General features: G+C 57.0%; 1 protein-coding gene across 8 annotated transcripts in view; it reads left to right on the top strand.

Annotated features, from left to right (window-relative positions):
- Positions 1-17,483, top strand: part of AGAP3 (ArfGAP with GTPase domain, ankyrin repeat and PH domain 3) — a 54,051-nt gene that overhangs the window by 14,095 nt on the left and 22,473 nt on the right. For 3 of the 8 annotated variants that reach the window (XM_074366760.1, XM_074366761.1, XM_074366763.1), the window contains exons 2-8: positions 12,750-12,808; positions 13,071-13,158; positions 13,342-13,427; positions 13,575-13,716; positions 14,132-14,266; positions 14,389-14,516; positions 16,165-16,323. In XM_074366760.1, the coding sequence (XP_074222861.1) occupies positions 12,750-12,808; positions 13,071-13,158; positions 13,342-13,427; positions 13,575-13,716; positions 14,132-14,266; positions 14,389-14,516; positions 16,165-16,323 (797 nt within the window). Of the gene's footprint in view, positions 1-10,518; positions 11,564-12,749; positions 12,809-13,070; positions 13,159-13,341; positions 13,428-13,574; positions 13,717-14,131; positions 14,267-14,388; positions 14,517-16,164; positions 16,324-17,483 lie in introns of those variants that run through there. The other 5 variants (XM_074366759.1, XM_074366756.1, XM_074366762.1 and 2 more) reach the window with 4 other exon arrangements.

Below are 17,483 nucleotides of genomic sequence, written 5' to 3'. Positions count from 1 at the left end.
ATCCTTTTAAGCCAGACAGGAAACCCAGAATTTATAGAGAGAAAGACTGATAGATTTTTTTCCCCTGAGCCTTTTATTTTGAATAATGACCACCTTGAAAGATTCCGAGTTAACATTTACCCCATTTACTTTCCCTCTGTCTCTCACACACACACCTTTTTTGGGTAGCGATGATGGTCAGTAGTTATAGATATGATGGCTCCCTCCCCCATCGCTGCACCAGGCATTTCGCAGGCATTTCGTATGAACAGGCATGTTCTTTCTATGTAACATAATACCAGTGTCACACCTGAGAAAATGCGCGAGAATTCTCAAACATTATTGAATAGTTAGTCCATAACAAAGTTTCCTCAGTTCCCCCTACCCCTGTGTCTTATATAACCTTTTTGTTTTTTTCTAAATCAGCATGGGATCAGGATGCACAGGATCTATCGCGATGAGGATCCATTGTGATGCTTTTCCCATCACACAGACTCTTGCAGAGTCTGGGAGAGATTTCTTGTAGAAGGTTGTGCTCTGATTCGGTGCTGCGGCTGCTTGGCATTATTTAACTTGTTCCTCTATCCCCCTGACTGCCTGTGACCTGAAGTGAAGTCCAAGGGCTTGATGAGACCCAGGTTAAACCCTTTTGACAGGAATACCTCCTACTGTGTTGCATCAGGCCCTGCTGTTAGTGATGTTAAGGAGATCACTATCATCTCCTAAATCCTGAAGGTCCATTTCCTCCGTCTTTGTGATTCATAAGTAATCTCTGGGGTGAGACTTCCACACCTTGGAAATAAACTGCTCCTAGCAACTTTCGCTCAGTGGTTTTCAGTGCATCAGTGATCTTGCCTGAATCTCTTCTGTTGGGGTTGCCAGGTGATGATTTTGTCATCAGGACATCCCTTCTGCAAGTCTCAGCTGGTATTCTGTCAAGAAGAGCCCCCTCACCCTTTTTTTAGTGTCACTCTTGGCTCACGGATTTTTGTTGTTATTATTGTTCAGATGTTACAATCAATTACAAAATTAACAGACTTAATTACATTTTTGTAGAATAGAGTTGGAGAATTTGCTTGCCTTGTACATATGCCAGATAAATGGTTAAGATGCCTGTTATCCAAAGAGTTCCTCTAAATTGTTAAGAAAAAACTTTTTAAAACCCTAAAGACAGATGGGCAAAGGATAGGACCAGACAGACAATTCAGAGAAGAGGAAATGCAAATTGTCGATGACCGTGAAAAGATGCTTCTCCTCCCAAGTAATCAGGGAAATGCGAGAAGAGCAAGGTACTGGGTTCCCTCCATTCAGTAGCAGGAAGTGAACTGATAACAGTGTGTGATGCTGGTGAGTGGCGGCATGGGCGTTCTCATACGTTGCTGGTGAGGGGATGGAGGGAAGAACTGCCGCCTCCTATTTGGAAAAGTAGTCAGGCATTATCCATAGACATGAAAAATTCATATTTTTCTTTGAACTCAGCTGTCCTACTTGGGGGCATATATCCTATGGAAAGAAAACACATAGATACACAGGTGTTGATTACAGCCTTGCTGGTAGAGGTTTAAAAAAAAAAGGCAAGCCGAATGCCCCTCTGTAGGGGAATGGCTGGGTGATGGATGGAACATATGTCTGCGAAATACTATGAAGCTGTAAGCGTAAGCGAGGCCTGGACCCCTGGGCCGGGGATGGCTGCCAGGGAATTCCACAGGCAGCTGTTCTTGCTGACCAGGCTGTGTGCTGTGGTGAAATGTTAGAGGCTGAGTCCTCTTGAGGTGGTGGGGGGAGTGGACACTCATTCTGGAAGCTTCCACGTGAAGGAGGAACAGAGGACCAAGAGCAGCCTCCTGAGCGTGTTGTAAATGTGCATTTATTTATTTATATTATTAAAAAAAATTTTTATTGAGGTATAGTCAGTTTAATGTGTCAGTTACTGGTGTACAGCACAATTCTTTCAGTCATACATGAATATATATTTTCATATTTTCACCATAAGCTACTACAAGATATTGAATATATTTCCCTGTGCTATACAGTATAAACTTGTTTATCTATTTTATATATACCAGTCAGTACCTGCAAATCTCAAACTCCTTGTTTATCCCTTCCCACCCTCCTCCCCCCGGCAACCACAAGTCTGTATTCTATGTCTGTGAGTCTGTTTCTGTTTTACATACAAGTTCATTTGTTAAATGTGCTTTTATGCCCCAAAATAAAATTATAAAAAGACGGGCAAAGGGTACATTTATCATACTAGTCACAGCTCACTTTCTTCTTTTGTGTCCCACCCAGAGCTGGAGTGAAAAAGCTGTCGTGAGCCCCCGTCAGGCTGTGTGGTGACCCAGAGAGGCTGCAGGTGTTCAGTCTTGAGTGGGGGGTGCTTTTGGGGGCTAGGGGTTCAGCCAGGAGGGCACAAAGCCACCCGTTTTTCTGGCAATCCAATTCTTTCCTCACTCAGCCCTCATCCCCAGGTAGAACATCTTCTGTTTCTTCTGTTTCTGTTTCTGTTGACAAAACTAGTGTACTCTCTACAAACATTATAGGAAACAGGGTGAACTATGCATTTTGCAGAAAAAAAAATCACCGAGAGTCCTAACCATCTCAGCCACTGTCCTCATTTTGATACGTTCCTTTTTCCCTGCATTTTTACATAGGTCCATGTTATGTACAATTTTGTGTCTTTTGAAAAAAAAAAGAGGTCATTAAATGTTGCTGCCATGCTAAGTAAACAAGTCTCTGCAGATGTTATTTTAAATGGCTGCGTGATGTCCCGCCATCTGGAGACACACCTGGTCACTTACTCCCTTGTTTCTGTGTTCGTGGACACTCTGGTTGCTTTCAGTTTTGGGGAAGTGCTGGACTTCCTTGGGTGTAAATCTTTGTGTGCACATCAGATGGTCTCTGTAGGAGTGCCTGTGGCTTTAGTACAAAGAAAGGGCTCTCTCCCCCATGGCGCGCAGGGCTGAGCTGCTTGGGGCGGGGGTGGTACACACGTCCTTGCTGGCACGGGTCATCATGGACACAGATGTCACGTTAGAGCTCTGGTAGGTGAGAAGTGGAACTTCATTTTTAATTTCTGTTTCTTTGTGTCCCAAATGAGAGTGATTTCTAAGTGAATTGGCCATTTGTACTTTCTTTACTTGTGTTAATATTTTATTTTTCTAAGTGACATCTGTGCACTTTGTATGTAATAGTGATGTTAACCCATTAGCATGGCCAGATTTTTTTCCAGGTGTTGATTTATCTTTAGTTGTATTTCTCCTAGGCTTTTTATATTTTTTTTAATCGTTCAGGACTTTATTTTTATGTAGTGAACCTATTGATCTTTCTCAGTCCTTTAAATCCAAGGAGACTTGTTGAAAATTATGTCCTGCCTCCTCCATTCCCATAGCCCAGCACAGCTCCACGCAGACTCCGTGGCTGGTGGGTGCCCCTGGCTGCCCTGGCCCCGAGCCCCTCTGTGTGGTTGGGGCAGGGGCTGGTGCCTGAGGTCCCAGGCCTTAGGGAGGAGATGGATGGAGTGAGGCAGGTGCTCAGAGGTGCACAGGTAAAGTGCTGGGAGGGGAAGGTGAGGAGACCTGCCCGTGTGGGGTCTCCCGGCGTGGATGGGCGTTTGCAAAGATGGTTTGTAGGGACCCCCTCTGCCTCTGCCCTGTGTGTTGTCCCAGCTGCACATTTGCTGCTGACAGACTAGGGACCTTTGCCATCTGGGGAGGGTCCTGCCAGGGGCCTCTGGTAGCCCCGCAGCTCTGCACCTAGCTTTGAGCTCCACACTCTTCTCTTCTTGCTGCAAAGGGCCCTGTGGGGAGGCCGCGGTTCACCTGGCCCAGCAGCCTCTAGAACTCCCTCTGAGGCGTCTTCCCATGGGTCCCCACGCAATCACAGGGTTCCCTGATGTGATGACGTGGCTCTGGGTCCCAAGCCTGGGCGCTGACGAGCTGGTGGGGCAGTGAGTCATCAGGCTGAAGACTGATGCGAGTAAAATTAAGAGGAAAGCCTGAAACCCAACTGCCAGACACTCTGAGGCTCTAATTGTCACTGCCAGTTACTCTGTGATGCGGGAAGACTGGTGGGGCCGGGAACACTTGGTTGGTGTTTAACAGAAAACCATGAACCTGCTGTCTAGTTGGGGGAGGGTAGCCCTATGCCCCAGGGAGCTCAGCTGGCTGTCCCTGCCCCACGACCTGCGTGTGGCCCGGGCAGCGCTTGGGCACTTACCCCTGGGGTGTGGGCAGAGGCTGGCCGTGGAGTCCCTGCAGGGCAGGTGGGGAGGGCATGTCTTGCAGTAGGAAATTTGTCAGGTGTTGTGGGCTACCTGAAGGGCCCAGGAAGATGGTGGTCACCCAGGGGAGGGAAGGGCCTTCACTTCAGGAGGGTGGTCTGACCTGCAGGCCTGGCCCCTCTCTGCTCTGTCCACAGGATGTGAATGGGAGGTGTGCCCAGGGCCCGCCAGCTCTTGAGAGCTCCACTTTTGCCTGTGGAGGTTGCTTCTCCTTTCTAAATACCATCTGTGCTGAGAAGGGTAGTTCTTGAACCTGTACCAGCCCCTCACACTGATCCAGGGCTGGGAGAGCGGGAGTTGGGGTCAGGAGTTCGGAAGATGGGTGAGGAGGAGCCTTGTGGGTCTTTTGGAAAGGAGGTTCCCCTGCTGGGTGGGGGGCAAGACTGGGCCACCCTGCTGTGGGTACCAGGGCAGGAGAAAAGGAAGATAGAGGTGGGGGCTGCCTGCAAGATGAACTCCTGTGTCAGCAGGTATCTCACCAGGTTGGGGGGCCCCAGGGCTGGGGGCCAGACAGATGGCCTGGGTTGAATGCCAGCTGCAGCCACCTGCCAGCTGTGACCTTGGGCAAGTTACTTGGCCCTGCACCTCAGATTCCTCATCTGCAAAATGGGGAGATTGACAGTACCTTTCTCAGAGGGGTGTTGAGGGTTAAATGGGTCAGTATGTGTGAGGTGCTCAGTGGAGCCTGTCATTTTCAATATGTGGTCGTTATTGGGTGACCAGTGGTGTTCCCTGTGGCCCGTCTTGGGTGTTCAGGGCACCAAAGTGGCTCTGTTGTTCAAGGGGCTGGCTGGAGGCTGTCTCTGAGCCGCAGGGGCAGGTGTCCGTGTCCTTCATGTGCCTGGGAGGTTAGATATTAGCATCTATAGCAGACACAAGATGAGCTGGGGACGATGAGAGGAGGCCAGAAGGTCCGGGAGGGCTTGGGGTGGCAGCCGGCATGGGCTGCGTGTTGACCGATGACTCCTGCTGGTCTGGTCTGGTGGAGGCAGGTGGCTTCCACATCCAGGCCGTATTGGTGTCAACTTGCCTGGCCCAATGGGAGGCCTATGGCTTCCTTTGATGGGGAGCCTATCTTGAAGCCTCCTGGGGTCTGAGCATGTGTGTTGGATGCTGGGGGCAACGGACAGCCTTGGCCTTGGCTGGGGGTGGGGGGCAGAGCCCTGGGTCTCAGCATAGACCCCAGTCCCTGGCGGCTCCCTCCATGCTTTCAGTATCTGTAATGGCAATTCAGATGCTTTTAAATTTTTATCCATTAGAGTTTCAAACTACCTGAGTCACTTTTTGAATAGTGTTCATTGACCCTCAGCGGCCCTTTCCTCGAGGTCCTGAACTTACTGTACTGGAGTCCCGCGTGGGGCGCCGCTGGCAGCAGCCGCTCAGTGTCTGTAGCTCCTCCACCTTGGAGCAAACACGGTGCAGTTATTTGAATACTGTGTTGCGTCTTCCCTTTATTAAGATAGTTCACATTTGTGAAAATAAGATGAAAGCAAACCCTCATTAGAGTGTTGATACTGCTGATAAGGAAAGAAGAGCCACCAGCTGAATGCATTTTAGGAGCCCACGGGATTGGAGGAAGCGGATTTTTAGCTCATGGAACTTCAGAGTTTGTGGACAGGAAGAAAAGCAAAGAAACTACTACTGAGTAGCTAGTTTGGTGCTAAAAGGGCCATTTCCAGGCTGGGATGACTCTGAGCCCCACAGAGGGTGGTCTTTGATCCTCTCAGTTTTTCCATGGAGGGGAGGGGAACGCAGCCACAGCGGGGAGCATCTGTCACCTGAACTTGGGAGGTGGGAGCAGAATTCCCAGCTCTTCTGAGCAGCCCTGGGAGGGTCCTGGAGGGGGCTGCGCACTTCTGTGTGGTCACCCCGCTGGGCCCCAGAAGCCCACCCCATGAGTCTGTAGCTTTTGTATGTTTTTTAGGTCCCTCTGAAGGTGCTGGGGAGGATCTGTTCAGTGTCTCTCCTCAGTTTGTAGATGGCCGTCGTTTCCCTGTTCTCCCTCTGTGCGTGACTGTCTCTGTCCAAACTTCCCTCTTTTATAAGGACAGCAGTCATATGGGAATGGGGGCCCACCCTATCCAGGGTGACTTCATCTTAGCTAATTACATTTGCAACCACTCCATTTCCAAATAAGGTCACATTCTAAGGTACTGGGGGTTAGGACTTCAAAATAGGAATCTGGGGGAACCCAGTTTAGCCCATAACAGCTTTCATCAGATTTTCAGAGAAAGGCGTGATCCAGAAGGGCCTCCGGGATCTCTGAGGGCTGCCGCTTCGGCCTCTTGGAGAAGAGATGGAGGACTGTAATCCACAGGCCTGAGCTGACTTGGAACCGCCGAGGTGTCCAGCTAGACTTCCGATTTGAAGAAAACTGGTGCTGGGCTAAGTCATCCCTGTGTCCAGTGTGGCTCTCTCCTGCCCTGTAGTAACGGCTCCTTTTATTAATCACCTGCTGTGTACCAGGCACCGTGTTAGTCCCTCCACAATCACATCTCTGGTCTTCATAGCAAACAACAGAAAAGGTGGGATTATCCCTAGTTCAGACTAAAACCTGAGACCCGGTGAGGTTAAGGTGACTTGACTGACACACAGATGCCAGAGGCTGAATTTGAACCCAGTTCTCCAGAGCATGTGTCTTGCCAGTGCACAACCCCCCCCACCCCCGATGCCTCTTGACTGGGGGTCTGATTTTGGCTGTGATTTATCTCAACAGACTGTCCCAGCCGGGGACCATCTCTCATAAGCCTGCCTCCCTGCCCACAAGGGGAGCAAAAGCTGGAGCGTGCAGCTCATGCTCAGCAAAGATGTTCATTCATTCACAGAATTATCACACACCTCCTGGGTGCCCGGCTGAGTTCTAGCGGGGGAGCATTAAACACACCAGGAGAATATTCGAGAGGGATGCGTGTTAGATGAATGTGTGACAGCTGTGCCTAGAGTGGTCTGGGTTGATGACTCTGGAGACCCATAAAGAGGCCTGTCCCAGCGTATGGGTGTGAGCAGCGGGTTGCTGGGGAGGCAGCCCGGTGTCTCCATGGACTCCCTGATCCCCAACCTGGAGGCCTCTGCAGAGAGGACCGAGCTTGCTAGAGACCAGCTGGCCTTGGGCACCTTGGGGTGTGGCACTCACCACCTCCCTCCACGCAGTGGTCGAGGGCCTTGGCTAACCCGTGTGGCCACCCGCCTTGGGCCACTGCTGAGGTCCCCACCGCCTTCGTCGCCAAACAGCTGGCGGCCCCTTGGCTGCATGAAGATGTTTTGCTGCCACCTTGTGGGCAAGAAGATCCCGACTGGTGTGGGAGGGCCATGTGGCTCTGGGACCACTCCAGCCACTGGAAGAAGCTGCAAACTCTGACTTTGAGCAGAAAGCTAGCCCTTCCTGGTCTCTGAGAAGGACATCCACAGGCTCTCTGTGGCTGCGTGGCCTCAGCTGGGCACGCCTCCACACTTATCAGTGGGTCACCCAGCAAATATTTGAGCAGAGACTAGGTACGAGATTCTGTGGGATTCCTGGGACCGAGGCCGCCCTTCCACTTCCTCCCACCAGTGCGCTATTTCTGTGCAGCGCCTCACAGGTCACCCCCTCGCAGGGGTCTTTCTCTTTTTCTCCAGCCACACCGAGTCTAGTACTGCATCCCCGCCACCCCCTGGCCACGGTTGCACACACAGGGGCCTTCTTCTCTCAGGTCTGAGTAGCTGGTCCAGCTCACCTGGCTGTGGGTCCGTCTAAAGTCGGCTTTTCTGATCTGCCCGCACTCAGAGCAGAAGGGGCTGCTCAGTACTCAGCCCCTGTGCACCCAGCCTCGAGGAAAGCATGAACACCCTCACCCAGAATGCACACTGGGAATCCTGAGAGGTTGCAACTTTAATTCCTCTAGGAATTTCCATGGAGTCTCAGCCCTGCACAACTGATTCAGCCTGCTGTTTCTGATGACATTAAGAAACAGAGAACTGACACAAGGGCTAGTTTTATGGAATTTCTCTACAGTTTATGTGATCCCAGCCTGAAGCTTTGAAGGACTGTCTTCATTTCCTTTGGGCTGTGAGGAGTGAGCTGTTTGCCACATCTCTGTGGGGTAAATCTTGTCAGACAGAACACAGAGACCTTGTCCCTGACCGGGGGCTGATGCCAACAAGGAAGAGTGGTTTCTGCCTGCACTGATCTCTCTGGGGTCTTTGACTGGCTTGATGTCCTGGGACATCCACGTGTAGGCAGATGCCCTTTTGTGTCTCATTTCCGCAAGTCAGGAAAGGCTTCCAAGAAGAAGGAGGTGGTCAGATGAGGAGGAGGAAGCCATTCCAGGTTTGGGGATTGACCTGGGCTGAGCATTTTGCCTGGACTGATTCTGCAGGTGCAGTGGGAGCCAGGAGCTGGTGTGTCCTCTGAGAATGAAGGTGTTCTTTCACCTCCTGCACTAGGCACTGCTGCCTGCCTTCCTGGAGCGTGTGTGTGTGTGTGTGTGTGTGTGTGTGTGTGTGTGTGTGTGTGTGTGTGTGTGTGTGTAACTGGGGACCTTTTTCTCTCCTGTCCCATCCTGCTCCTCTCCCCCTGAGGTAGCCAGTTGGGTTCTAAAGCAGCCCATTCTCTGTTGGGCACCTTGTCCCTTGTCCCCCCTCTGTCCCCACACATCTCTGATAGCTGCTGTCCTGTGCTTGCATTTTCATTGGCTGGGAGGGAAGGTTTGGAATGAGCAGCTTGACTCTTCAGGGGAGGGGGTGTGAGGGAGGACAGACAGACAGATATGAAGATAGGGAAGTTGAGTGTGGGAGACTTAAACTTGAGAATGTGAGTCAGGAGTCCTGGGTTGCATTCTTGTCTCCACGCCTGAAGGACCCTGGGAAAGGCTTTTCTGCAGAACCATCTATTATATGGGAAATACACATCCTGGAGAGGAGGAAGCCATCCTCATCACTGTTAATAACTAGTCCCAGGAAAATTCAAAATCACCCCCGGGGCCTCTCCAGGCCCAGGAGATCCAGCCCGGGACTTGGGAGTTTCCAGCCCTGCGTTCCATGGGAACACCTAGGATGGAGAGGCCCTGCCTTCTTCAGGCATTCCCCTACCCCAGCCCCCTCAGGAATGTGCCGCTTTTATCTTGTACTTTGCTTCTGACCAGGACCGTGGAATTCTACAGCTGAGAGGGACAGGGACATTGGAGTTGGGTTGGACTGCGGGTGGAAACCTGGGAGTGTTACGTCTTTAGAGGAAATGCAAGCCCCCTCTTTCTCGCCACTACCTAAACTGGTTTCTCCTGATCTGCGTGTAGTCCTTGTGGATTATGGTAAATTGGCTGGGCTCCAGGGCCTCCGGAGAGGACTGATGTTTAAAATGCAGTGGAGAGCACAGCACGGCAAACACCCACCCCCCTGTCCCCGTCCTGGGGTGAGCCCTGCATTTAATGAGTGTCTGGTGCAGCCCACAGTCATGAAATTCAAAGGGCTTGGAATGATCATCAGGCCAACCAGTACAGCAGTCTGAAGCTTCACCTCTGTTTGGCCAGCCGACCTCTGGACGCCTCTGGACAGGAGGTGAGAACCAGTGTGCTGGAGGAGACTGGAGACTTCAGGGACTCAGAAGTGAGTCACTCGACCAGAACTGTACGGTTCAGGTCCAGAAGCTATCTTTCGATTTTCCGCTGCCCTGGGGCAGGACAACACTTAACCTAGTCCGGATGATTTTATAATCTCCAGAGAAGAAGACAGCCTTGGTCATTAACAGAAGAGCTGAGTGAAACATCCAGCACCTCGGATTTGCAAGTTTATCGACCCCAGAATGTCTGAGCCAAAAGCTAAGACAGGATCGCCTCATTCAGGCTTCCTGTTTTACAGATAAGGAGACTGAGGCCCAGAATCAGCACATGACTTGCCTCCTGACTCATGGTTTAGGCTTTTTTTTTTTTTTTTTTCACTGATTTCGACCCTGGTGGATCCCCTTCTGGTTCTTCCCTGGAGAAAGAGCTAATGGGCCGCTTCTCTCCAAAACGGAGCCCAGTGTGTGGTGTGTTGAGGACTGTTATTTATTTCGCCTGCTCTTAATGACAGCTCCTCACCTACCTGCCCCAACCGAGGAGGAGCCCTGGGCTGGAATTTCCTGTTTTCTGAGGGCTCGGGGGCTGCCCCAGCAGGCTGGCTCCCCTGCCGCCGCCGTTCCTGGGTGTTCCAGGCCAGGCTTGCCGCCTCTCTCGGTGCTGGGCTGGCTCCCGGCCTCTCCAGGTCTGGGCTTGCCGGCTGCGAGGTGGAGGCGTTGAGGGACTCGGTTGGCCGACACCAGGTGCCCAGAGGCCGGAGGTCCGTGCGCTCCGGCCGCGGCCCCGGCCCGGGCCCAGCCCCGCACCCCTCGCCATGGGCCTGGCCCTCGCCCGCGGGCCCTGAGCATGGAGCGGGGCTGGCCGCCGGGGGACAGCTGCAGCCGGGAGCGGCCCGCCGCCTGCCGCCGCGCCCTCAGCGTCTGCGACTCGCTGGACCTGCACGGCCCCCCGGCCGGCCGCGCCGCCTCCGCCCTGCAGGCCGCCCTGTGCGCCGCGCAGGAGCAGCCGGCGCGGCCGCGGAGCGTGTGCTCGGGCGGCCCGGGGCCGCCGCCCGCCGGCGCCCGCAGCCTGCTGCTTGGCCTCCTGCGCCCGCGCCTCGGCCGCCGCGGCGCCAGCGACGGCCGCCCGCCGGCTCCCGGGCCCGCGCCCTCAGGGCGCCCTGGCTCGGCCGCGCCCAGCCCGGCGCCCAGTCCCGCGGCCAGCCCCGCGCCGGCCCGGCGCAGCCGGCTCCGAGGGAGCCAGGCGCCGCGGCCCACCAGCATGACGTTCTTGGAGGTGAACCGCCTGGAACTGGCGGCCGAGGCCGAGGGCGCGGGCGCGGGGCTGGGCCGTGCGGGCAGCGCGGGCTTCCTGCGGGGCGCCTCGCTGTGGAGCAGCCAGCGCTGGCAGGTGCTGCGTGGAGGCGGCGGCGGCGGACGCGGGGCCCCGGGCCCCCGGCGCGGCCTGTCGGCGCTGAGGAAGAGCTTCAGCTTCCGCCTGCGCCGCGGCCAGGAGATCCGGCGCGCCGAGTCGGGGCTGCTGCCCCGGGCGCGCACCCGCAGCGACGGCGACGCCAGCTCCCTGGGCGCCTTCCCCAGCCGCCGCGACCTGCTTTTGGGCGCCGAGACCCCTCGCACCGGGCCCGAGCCCGGCCGCCCCCGCACCGCCGCCAGCCTCTGGAGGCTGCTCACCAGCCGCTTCCGCCGGAGGGAGCCTGCGCCCGCGCCGGCGCCCGCCGAGCCGCTGTGGAGCCGCCGGGCAGCGGCGGCCCCCGGGCTCCTGGGCGCGCCGAGCGGTAAGAGGGAGAACCCGGCCTGTGTCCTCTCTGGTTGGAGTCCCGGGTTGAGAGCGGGTGGGGAACAAACCGGGAACCTACCTGCGAGAGGTGGGCGTGCCGTGCGGGCCAGGGGCTAGCCGGGGCTGGCCAAGTGAGATCAGCGCAGGCAGCTCTTGGGTCGCTGGGGAGTCTGGAGAACTTGGCCGTGGCAGAGGACTTCCAAGTGTGTCCAGGCAGGGCAGCCCGCTGCTCGGTGCTCTCTCGCACTGGCCCTAACATGGTGGAATAAGGCCAGGTTGCAGGGGCCCCTTTCTCACTTCTGGCACAGGAGGAATTGGGGTGGGGAAGGATGGAGACTCACTCTGAACCAGGTGGCTCTAGGTGGGACTAGAACCCAGCATTTCTAGCTCCCAGGTGGGGCTTAAGCCCTCACGTCTAACTGCCTTTGCAGATGAGTTTCAGGATTGCTTGTGGACCCGACCGTCGTAACTACTCTTTGAGACAGCCTGGGGAGGGGGAGCAAGCCCAGCCACCTGGAGCTGGCTGGAGGATGTCCATTACAACCTAGGGGATAACAAAGAGCGGGGCCGGCCGCCCAGGGCCCTGGGTAGCTCGAGTCAGGCAGGAGCTGAGGATGGATTGGAAGGGAGGCTCCCCGGAGGCGGGTCTATGGGAAAGGAAGGGTGGTGGCCTCCTGCCAAGAGGAGCCTGGGGAGAAGGGCCAGTCGGGGCGGGGCGGGCAGGGTAGGTAGCTCCCTGTTGGACCTGCCTCTCACGGAACAGGGCCAGGTAAGGGCTCCTCCCTCTTCACCCGGCCAGGAATGTGGTGGGTGGCCCAACCCTGCGAGAGTGAGCTGTTCCTACTCGCTGCAGAGGCTGCCCCTTAGCCCAGCTTGGGTCTGGCTGAGACCTACTGGAGTGGCCTGTCACCAGGCTGGGGGCACCAGGCTGGGTGTGGCTCAAGGTGGGAACTGCTCACCTTGCTGGAGCAGTAAGAGGAGGGACCCAGGTCCAGGCCAGGGTGACTGAGAACTGTCATCCCTGCTGCCACATCCCTGCATTTCCTGCTGCTCCCTAGGGAGCCAGGGGTGAGGGTTGTTTTCTGGCCTTGGCCTAAGGAGAGGCAGTGCAGGAGGCCACTGGTGGTGGATAGCAGAGGTGTGTGTGTCTTCCCAGTCCTGACGGGCGGCCTTCTCTCCCGCAGACTCCTTTGTGAACAGCCAGGAATGGACCCTGAGCCGTTCTGTGCCGGAGCTTAAAGTGGTGAGTGAGGCCCATGGGAGGCCCAGGCAGCCCGAGGGCCAGGGGCGGGATGCGGGCTGGAGTGGTGGGCCGGCGTTGTTTCCCCTGCTTCCAGTCCCCTCCTTCTGGAAGCTTGGCTTCTCTCTGTGGCCCCCTGCTTCCCAGTTTCTTTCCCGTGCACCCTCGGCGCTGGCCCTTCTCCCTCCTAATACATTCGCCTCTCCTGCCCCGTGTCCTCCCTCCTGCCCTCTGACCACTGCTCTCACGTCTTCCTCTCGTGCAGGGCATTGTGGGGAACCTGTCTAGTGGCAAGTCGGCCCTGGTGCACCGCTATCTGACGGGGACCTATGTGCAGGAGGAGTCCCCTGAAGGTGAGCGTTGCGGGTCGGCCTGGGCTCTGAGGCTGTGCTCTGCCCCTGTCTCCTTCCCCCTGTCTGTGCAGGGGGCTCCAGTCCCTGGTCTTTCTCAGTCCTCCTGTCTCCTCCGTTGGAAGCTGTTTGGCCCCCGTGGGCTCTTTCTTCTGGTTCTGGGCCTGACCATGCACTCTGTCCTAGGGGGTCGGTTTAAGAAGGAGATTGTGGTGGATGGCCAGAGTTACCTGCTGCTGATCCGAGATGAAGGAGGCCCCCCTGAGCTCCAGGTGATGCTCCTGCCCCAGCTCTGGCCCGTGGCACCCCTTTCTCGAGGTTCTCAGTTTGGACTGGGCCAGGTTGCCTGTGTGGGGAGAGGGGTACGAAGTTGGCCCATGAACCAGGTGAGCGTGGTAATTCTGCTCGGTCCCTCCTAGTTTGCTGCCTGGGTGGACGCGGTGGTATTTGTGTTCAGCCTGGAGGATGAAATCAGCTTCCAGACGGTGTATAACTACTTCCTGCGGCTCTGCAGCTTCCGCAACGCCAGCGAGGTGCCCATGGTGCTGGTGGGCACACAGGGTGAGCGGGCCTGCAGGGGGTCGTGGGGGCTCTGGGTCCCCAGGTGGGCAGGTGTGAGGAAGCCCGGCTTCTCAGCCCCTCCGGACGCTGAACCAGCCCTTTCGCATCACCCCAGAATGGGCACCTCCTCCCTGCTCCATACCCTCTGGGTCCTCCCCAGCTAGATCCTGCCATTCGTATGATGGTCGAGTCCACGTTTTTGGAGATGAATAAACATAGTGGCTGGCTCGTTTCCACTCAGTGAGTCGGTGGCAGAGCTGGACTGCGGCCCAGACACCCGTATTCTCGTGCTCCGTGTTGTCCGTTGCCTGGGCTCTTTGCCCACCCACCCACCCTCTGACCAAATGGCTGTCCCCCTCTACGGCCCCAGCTTCTCAGCCAACTGAGTCAATCCCCGCCCTCCTGCCTCCAACAGACGCCATCAGTGCCGCGAACCCGCGGGTTATTGACGACAGCAGGGCCCGCAAGCTGTCCACAGACTTGAAGCGCTGCACCTACTATGAGACGTGCGCCACTTACGGACTCAACGTGGAGCGCGTCTTCCAGGACGGTAACTCGTCGCCCGGGACAGCTCCCCCAGAGTGGGGGTCAGGCAGGCTCCGGGGGGGGCGGCTCTGAGCTGGGCTTCTCCCTTCTCCCCAGAGGGGTAATTGACTCTGCTGTCCCCTGCAGTGGCCCAGAAGGTAGTGGCCTTGCGGAAGAAGCAGCAGCTGGCCATCGGGCCCTGCAAGTCACTGCCCAACTCCCCCAGCCACTCGGCAGTGTCCGCCGCCTCCATCCCGGCCGTGCACATCAACCAGGTGCGGCCAGCCTCCCCGCCTCCCACCAAACGCTCGCCCCGCCCGCTGCGGCCCTGCCTCTCCATACTGTTTGTCTGCCTGCGTGTCCCCACCTCGTCTGGTCTCCCGCCTTGCAGATGGTTTGAAAGCACTGGCTCAAGTTCCCTTAGCCTGCACGACTGGCCTGGCCTGGCCTCATCTGTACCCAGTGGTGACTGCCTTCCTGCTAGTTTCCCATCCCTGCTCAACGCCATTCTCACCCTGCAGCCCTGTGAGCTCAGGCAGCCCACACATCCACTCTGGTCAGGCACGTTAGAGCAGCCTCAGTACCCGCTTCCGTGGAGCCGTACTCCGGAGGCATGGCGGAGTTCCTGGAGGCCTGCCGGGGGCCAGCCCTGGGCAGACCGTTGCAGGCCCACCCCCCTCCTCACCTGCTGGCCCTTCTCTCAGTGTTTGCATTTAGAAGGGCAGTGCTTACCCCACAAGGACCCATGGTGTGAGGCAGTGGGGTGTTCTGGGTCAGGCCCCGCCAGTGTTCCTCCCGTCATACCACGTGGACACCTGCCTACGTCCTGGGCCTACTGCGTGGCTGTTTGTTGCTCCCGTAGCTGCATCCGCGCCCTCGGTCCCCTGCTCTGCGGAGAGCCCTGGGCCTTCACAGATGTGCGTGATAGAGTGGTCAGGCTGACAGCCTCTCTTTTACTTCTGCCAAGGGCTGTTGTCTTTCCAAGGTCCCCCCAGCCCCCCAGCTTCCTGATGACAGCCTAGGGCTTTGCTGGAGAGCCCTCCCTTTAGCGCTTTAGAACGCATCAGGGATTCCCTTGTGAGCATTCCCACGTGGAAGAAAAGAGGAACGATAGGTCTTTCTTCACTGTCTCTGTGCAACCCCGCCTTGGCTGCGGACTTCAGCGGTGCATGTGGGCCCTGCCTGCGGGGATCCTGACTGTCGAGGGGCGGCGGCTCAGGTGTCTTGCTCTTTTTGTCCAGGTTGGGATTTGAGGAGGCTGCTAGGGCAGGGCCGATCCTACTTAGTGATCACCTAATGGGGCAGGCCTTGTTATGCTGTCCGTATTTTGAGAGTCGGGAGTAGACACTGCCGTGCGCTCGCTGTCTGCATCCAACGGTCCTTTGCCATCTCGCTCCCTGATCTCCTCTTCCTCTGGTGGCAGTCTTAGGGGTTCTGCTCTCTCCCTCGGGACCCCTGTGTCCCTCACCCTATCACACACACTGCCTAGAAGTAAGCCTCATCCTCCACCTGCTCCCCAAGCTTTCCTGGCCTCCTTGATACCTGTCACTGACTCAGCTCATCCGGGGTGATCTGTCACCTCATGTCACACCCCTGTGAGCCAGACTCCACAGTTTGTTCTCTTCCAGCCTCTGTCACTGACTCCAACCTGCTAGTCATTGCCTCTGATTCTGCTCCCTGATTGGCACAGAGTGGCCTCTGCTGGGGCCCTAGTCGGGCAGCCTGGTGTGGTGATGCCTGGCTCCTGCTGGCCTCCAGGCCATGCTGCCTTTGTCCTTGGCACCATCCTTAGGAGCTGGTGGTCCCTCTGCTGCCCCGTGAGCCCCAGGCCAGGTCTCCGGACCGCAGGATTCCCAACTCCCACCTGCCGCCCTCCCCTGAGCCCCACCCAGAGCCACCCTCAGCAGCCCTCTCTGTCCTTAGGCCACGAATGGCGGCAGCAGCGCCTTCAGCGACTACTCGTCCTCAGTCCCCTCCACCCCAAGCACCAGCCAGCGGGAGCTGCGCATCGAGACCATCGCTGCCTCCTCCACCCCCACACCCATCCGCAAGCAGTCCAAGCGGCGTTCCAACATCTTCACGGTACGTGCCCGCCCCTCCCGCCTGCCCGGTGGCCTTCACCGAACAGGCAGGGCTGAGCCCCCAGCCCCCGGCCCCTGGCCAGGAGGGAGCAGGCAAGAGCGCCTGCAGCCCCAAGTCAGAGTGATGCCACCTGCCGTCTCCATCCACGCAGACACGCGCCGCCTCCGTCGGCTCCTTGCTGGTGCTGCTGTCTGCACCCAGACTCTTCCAGATGGTTCCTCTGAGCCCAGAGGGCTGCCCTCAGCATATCCACACAGACCCTTCTCCTGGCTGCACACTCTCACCCTCCTACCTGACCCCTTAGGGCTTCCTGGCCAGCTTGAGGGATCTTTGGACGCATCTGCTTTAACTCTGCAACCCCTTTGATTCCGCAGTTGTGAACCAAGGCCCAAAGGTTGTTTGCCCAAGGCTGCACAAAGCATTAGCTGGCAGAGCTAGGACAGGGCCCAGGCTTCCTGGTCCAAGTGCCTGTTCTTTCCATCTCCCACCTGTCCCACCTGCTCCTGCAGTCACCCTCACAAAGTCTTAGGTGTCTTTCTGAAGGCCGCCATCTCCTGAGTCCCTGCCTGTCCCCCCACAGGCTCCTCCTCTGTCTCCCCCTCCAACAGACCTCATCCCCAGGGTCCCAGGTGCCTTCTGCTGCGAGGGGCCCAGCCCATCAGCTCTTAGGTGTCCCGAGCCTGCTGTCTCTCCACACGCAGCATCTGACACGCAGTACCCATCCCCCAATACTCACTCTCCAGCTGGGACTTGGCTGGACCATTCCGGGAGTCTTGGGTCAGACGCAGGTGGGTGAGCTGCCCGGATGGACTCCCAGGAGCTTGCCCTGTCCTTCTGCGTCACTCCATGGGCCTCTTTCTGAGCGTCAGGGCTTGGCTGTCAACTCAGCCCTGTGTCCAGCCCACCAGGTCAGGCCCCAGCCAGGCTCTCAGGAACCCTACCCAGACAGAGCCAGTGCTCCCCAGGCCTCGCTCATTCATTCTCGCCTCCGCCCGCCCAGCACATCCCTGCCCAGTCTGCCTGCCTCTGTCCACCCTGTGCCTGCCGCGCTCCCTCCCTGTCCCGTACACGCTGACTGACCCTCTTCCTGCTGACAGCTGTGCTGTGTGTCCCCCCACCCCCCACGCCCCTGCCTGGACTCACAGCTCCTCGCTTCTGTT

Source organism: Camelus bactrianus, chromosome 7 (genome assembly GCF_048773025.1).
Source record: "Camelus bactrianus isolate YW-2024 breed Bactrian camel chromosome 7, ASM4877302v1, whole genome shotgun sequence".
Taxonomy (NCBI): Eukaryota; Metazoa; Chordata; class Mammalia; order Artiodactyla; family Camelidae; genus Camelus; species Camelus bactrianus.
Note: the sequence above shows the minus strand (reverse complement) of the source record. Positions and strands in the feature narration are given on the sequence as shown.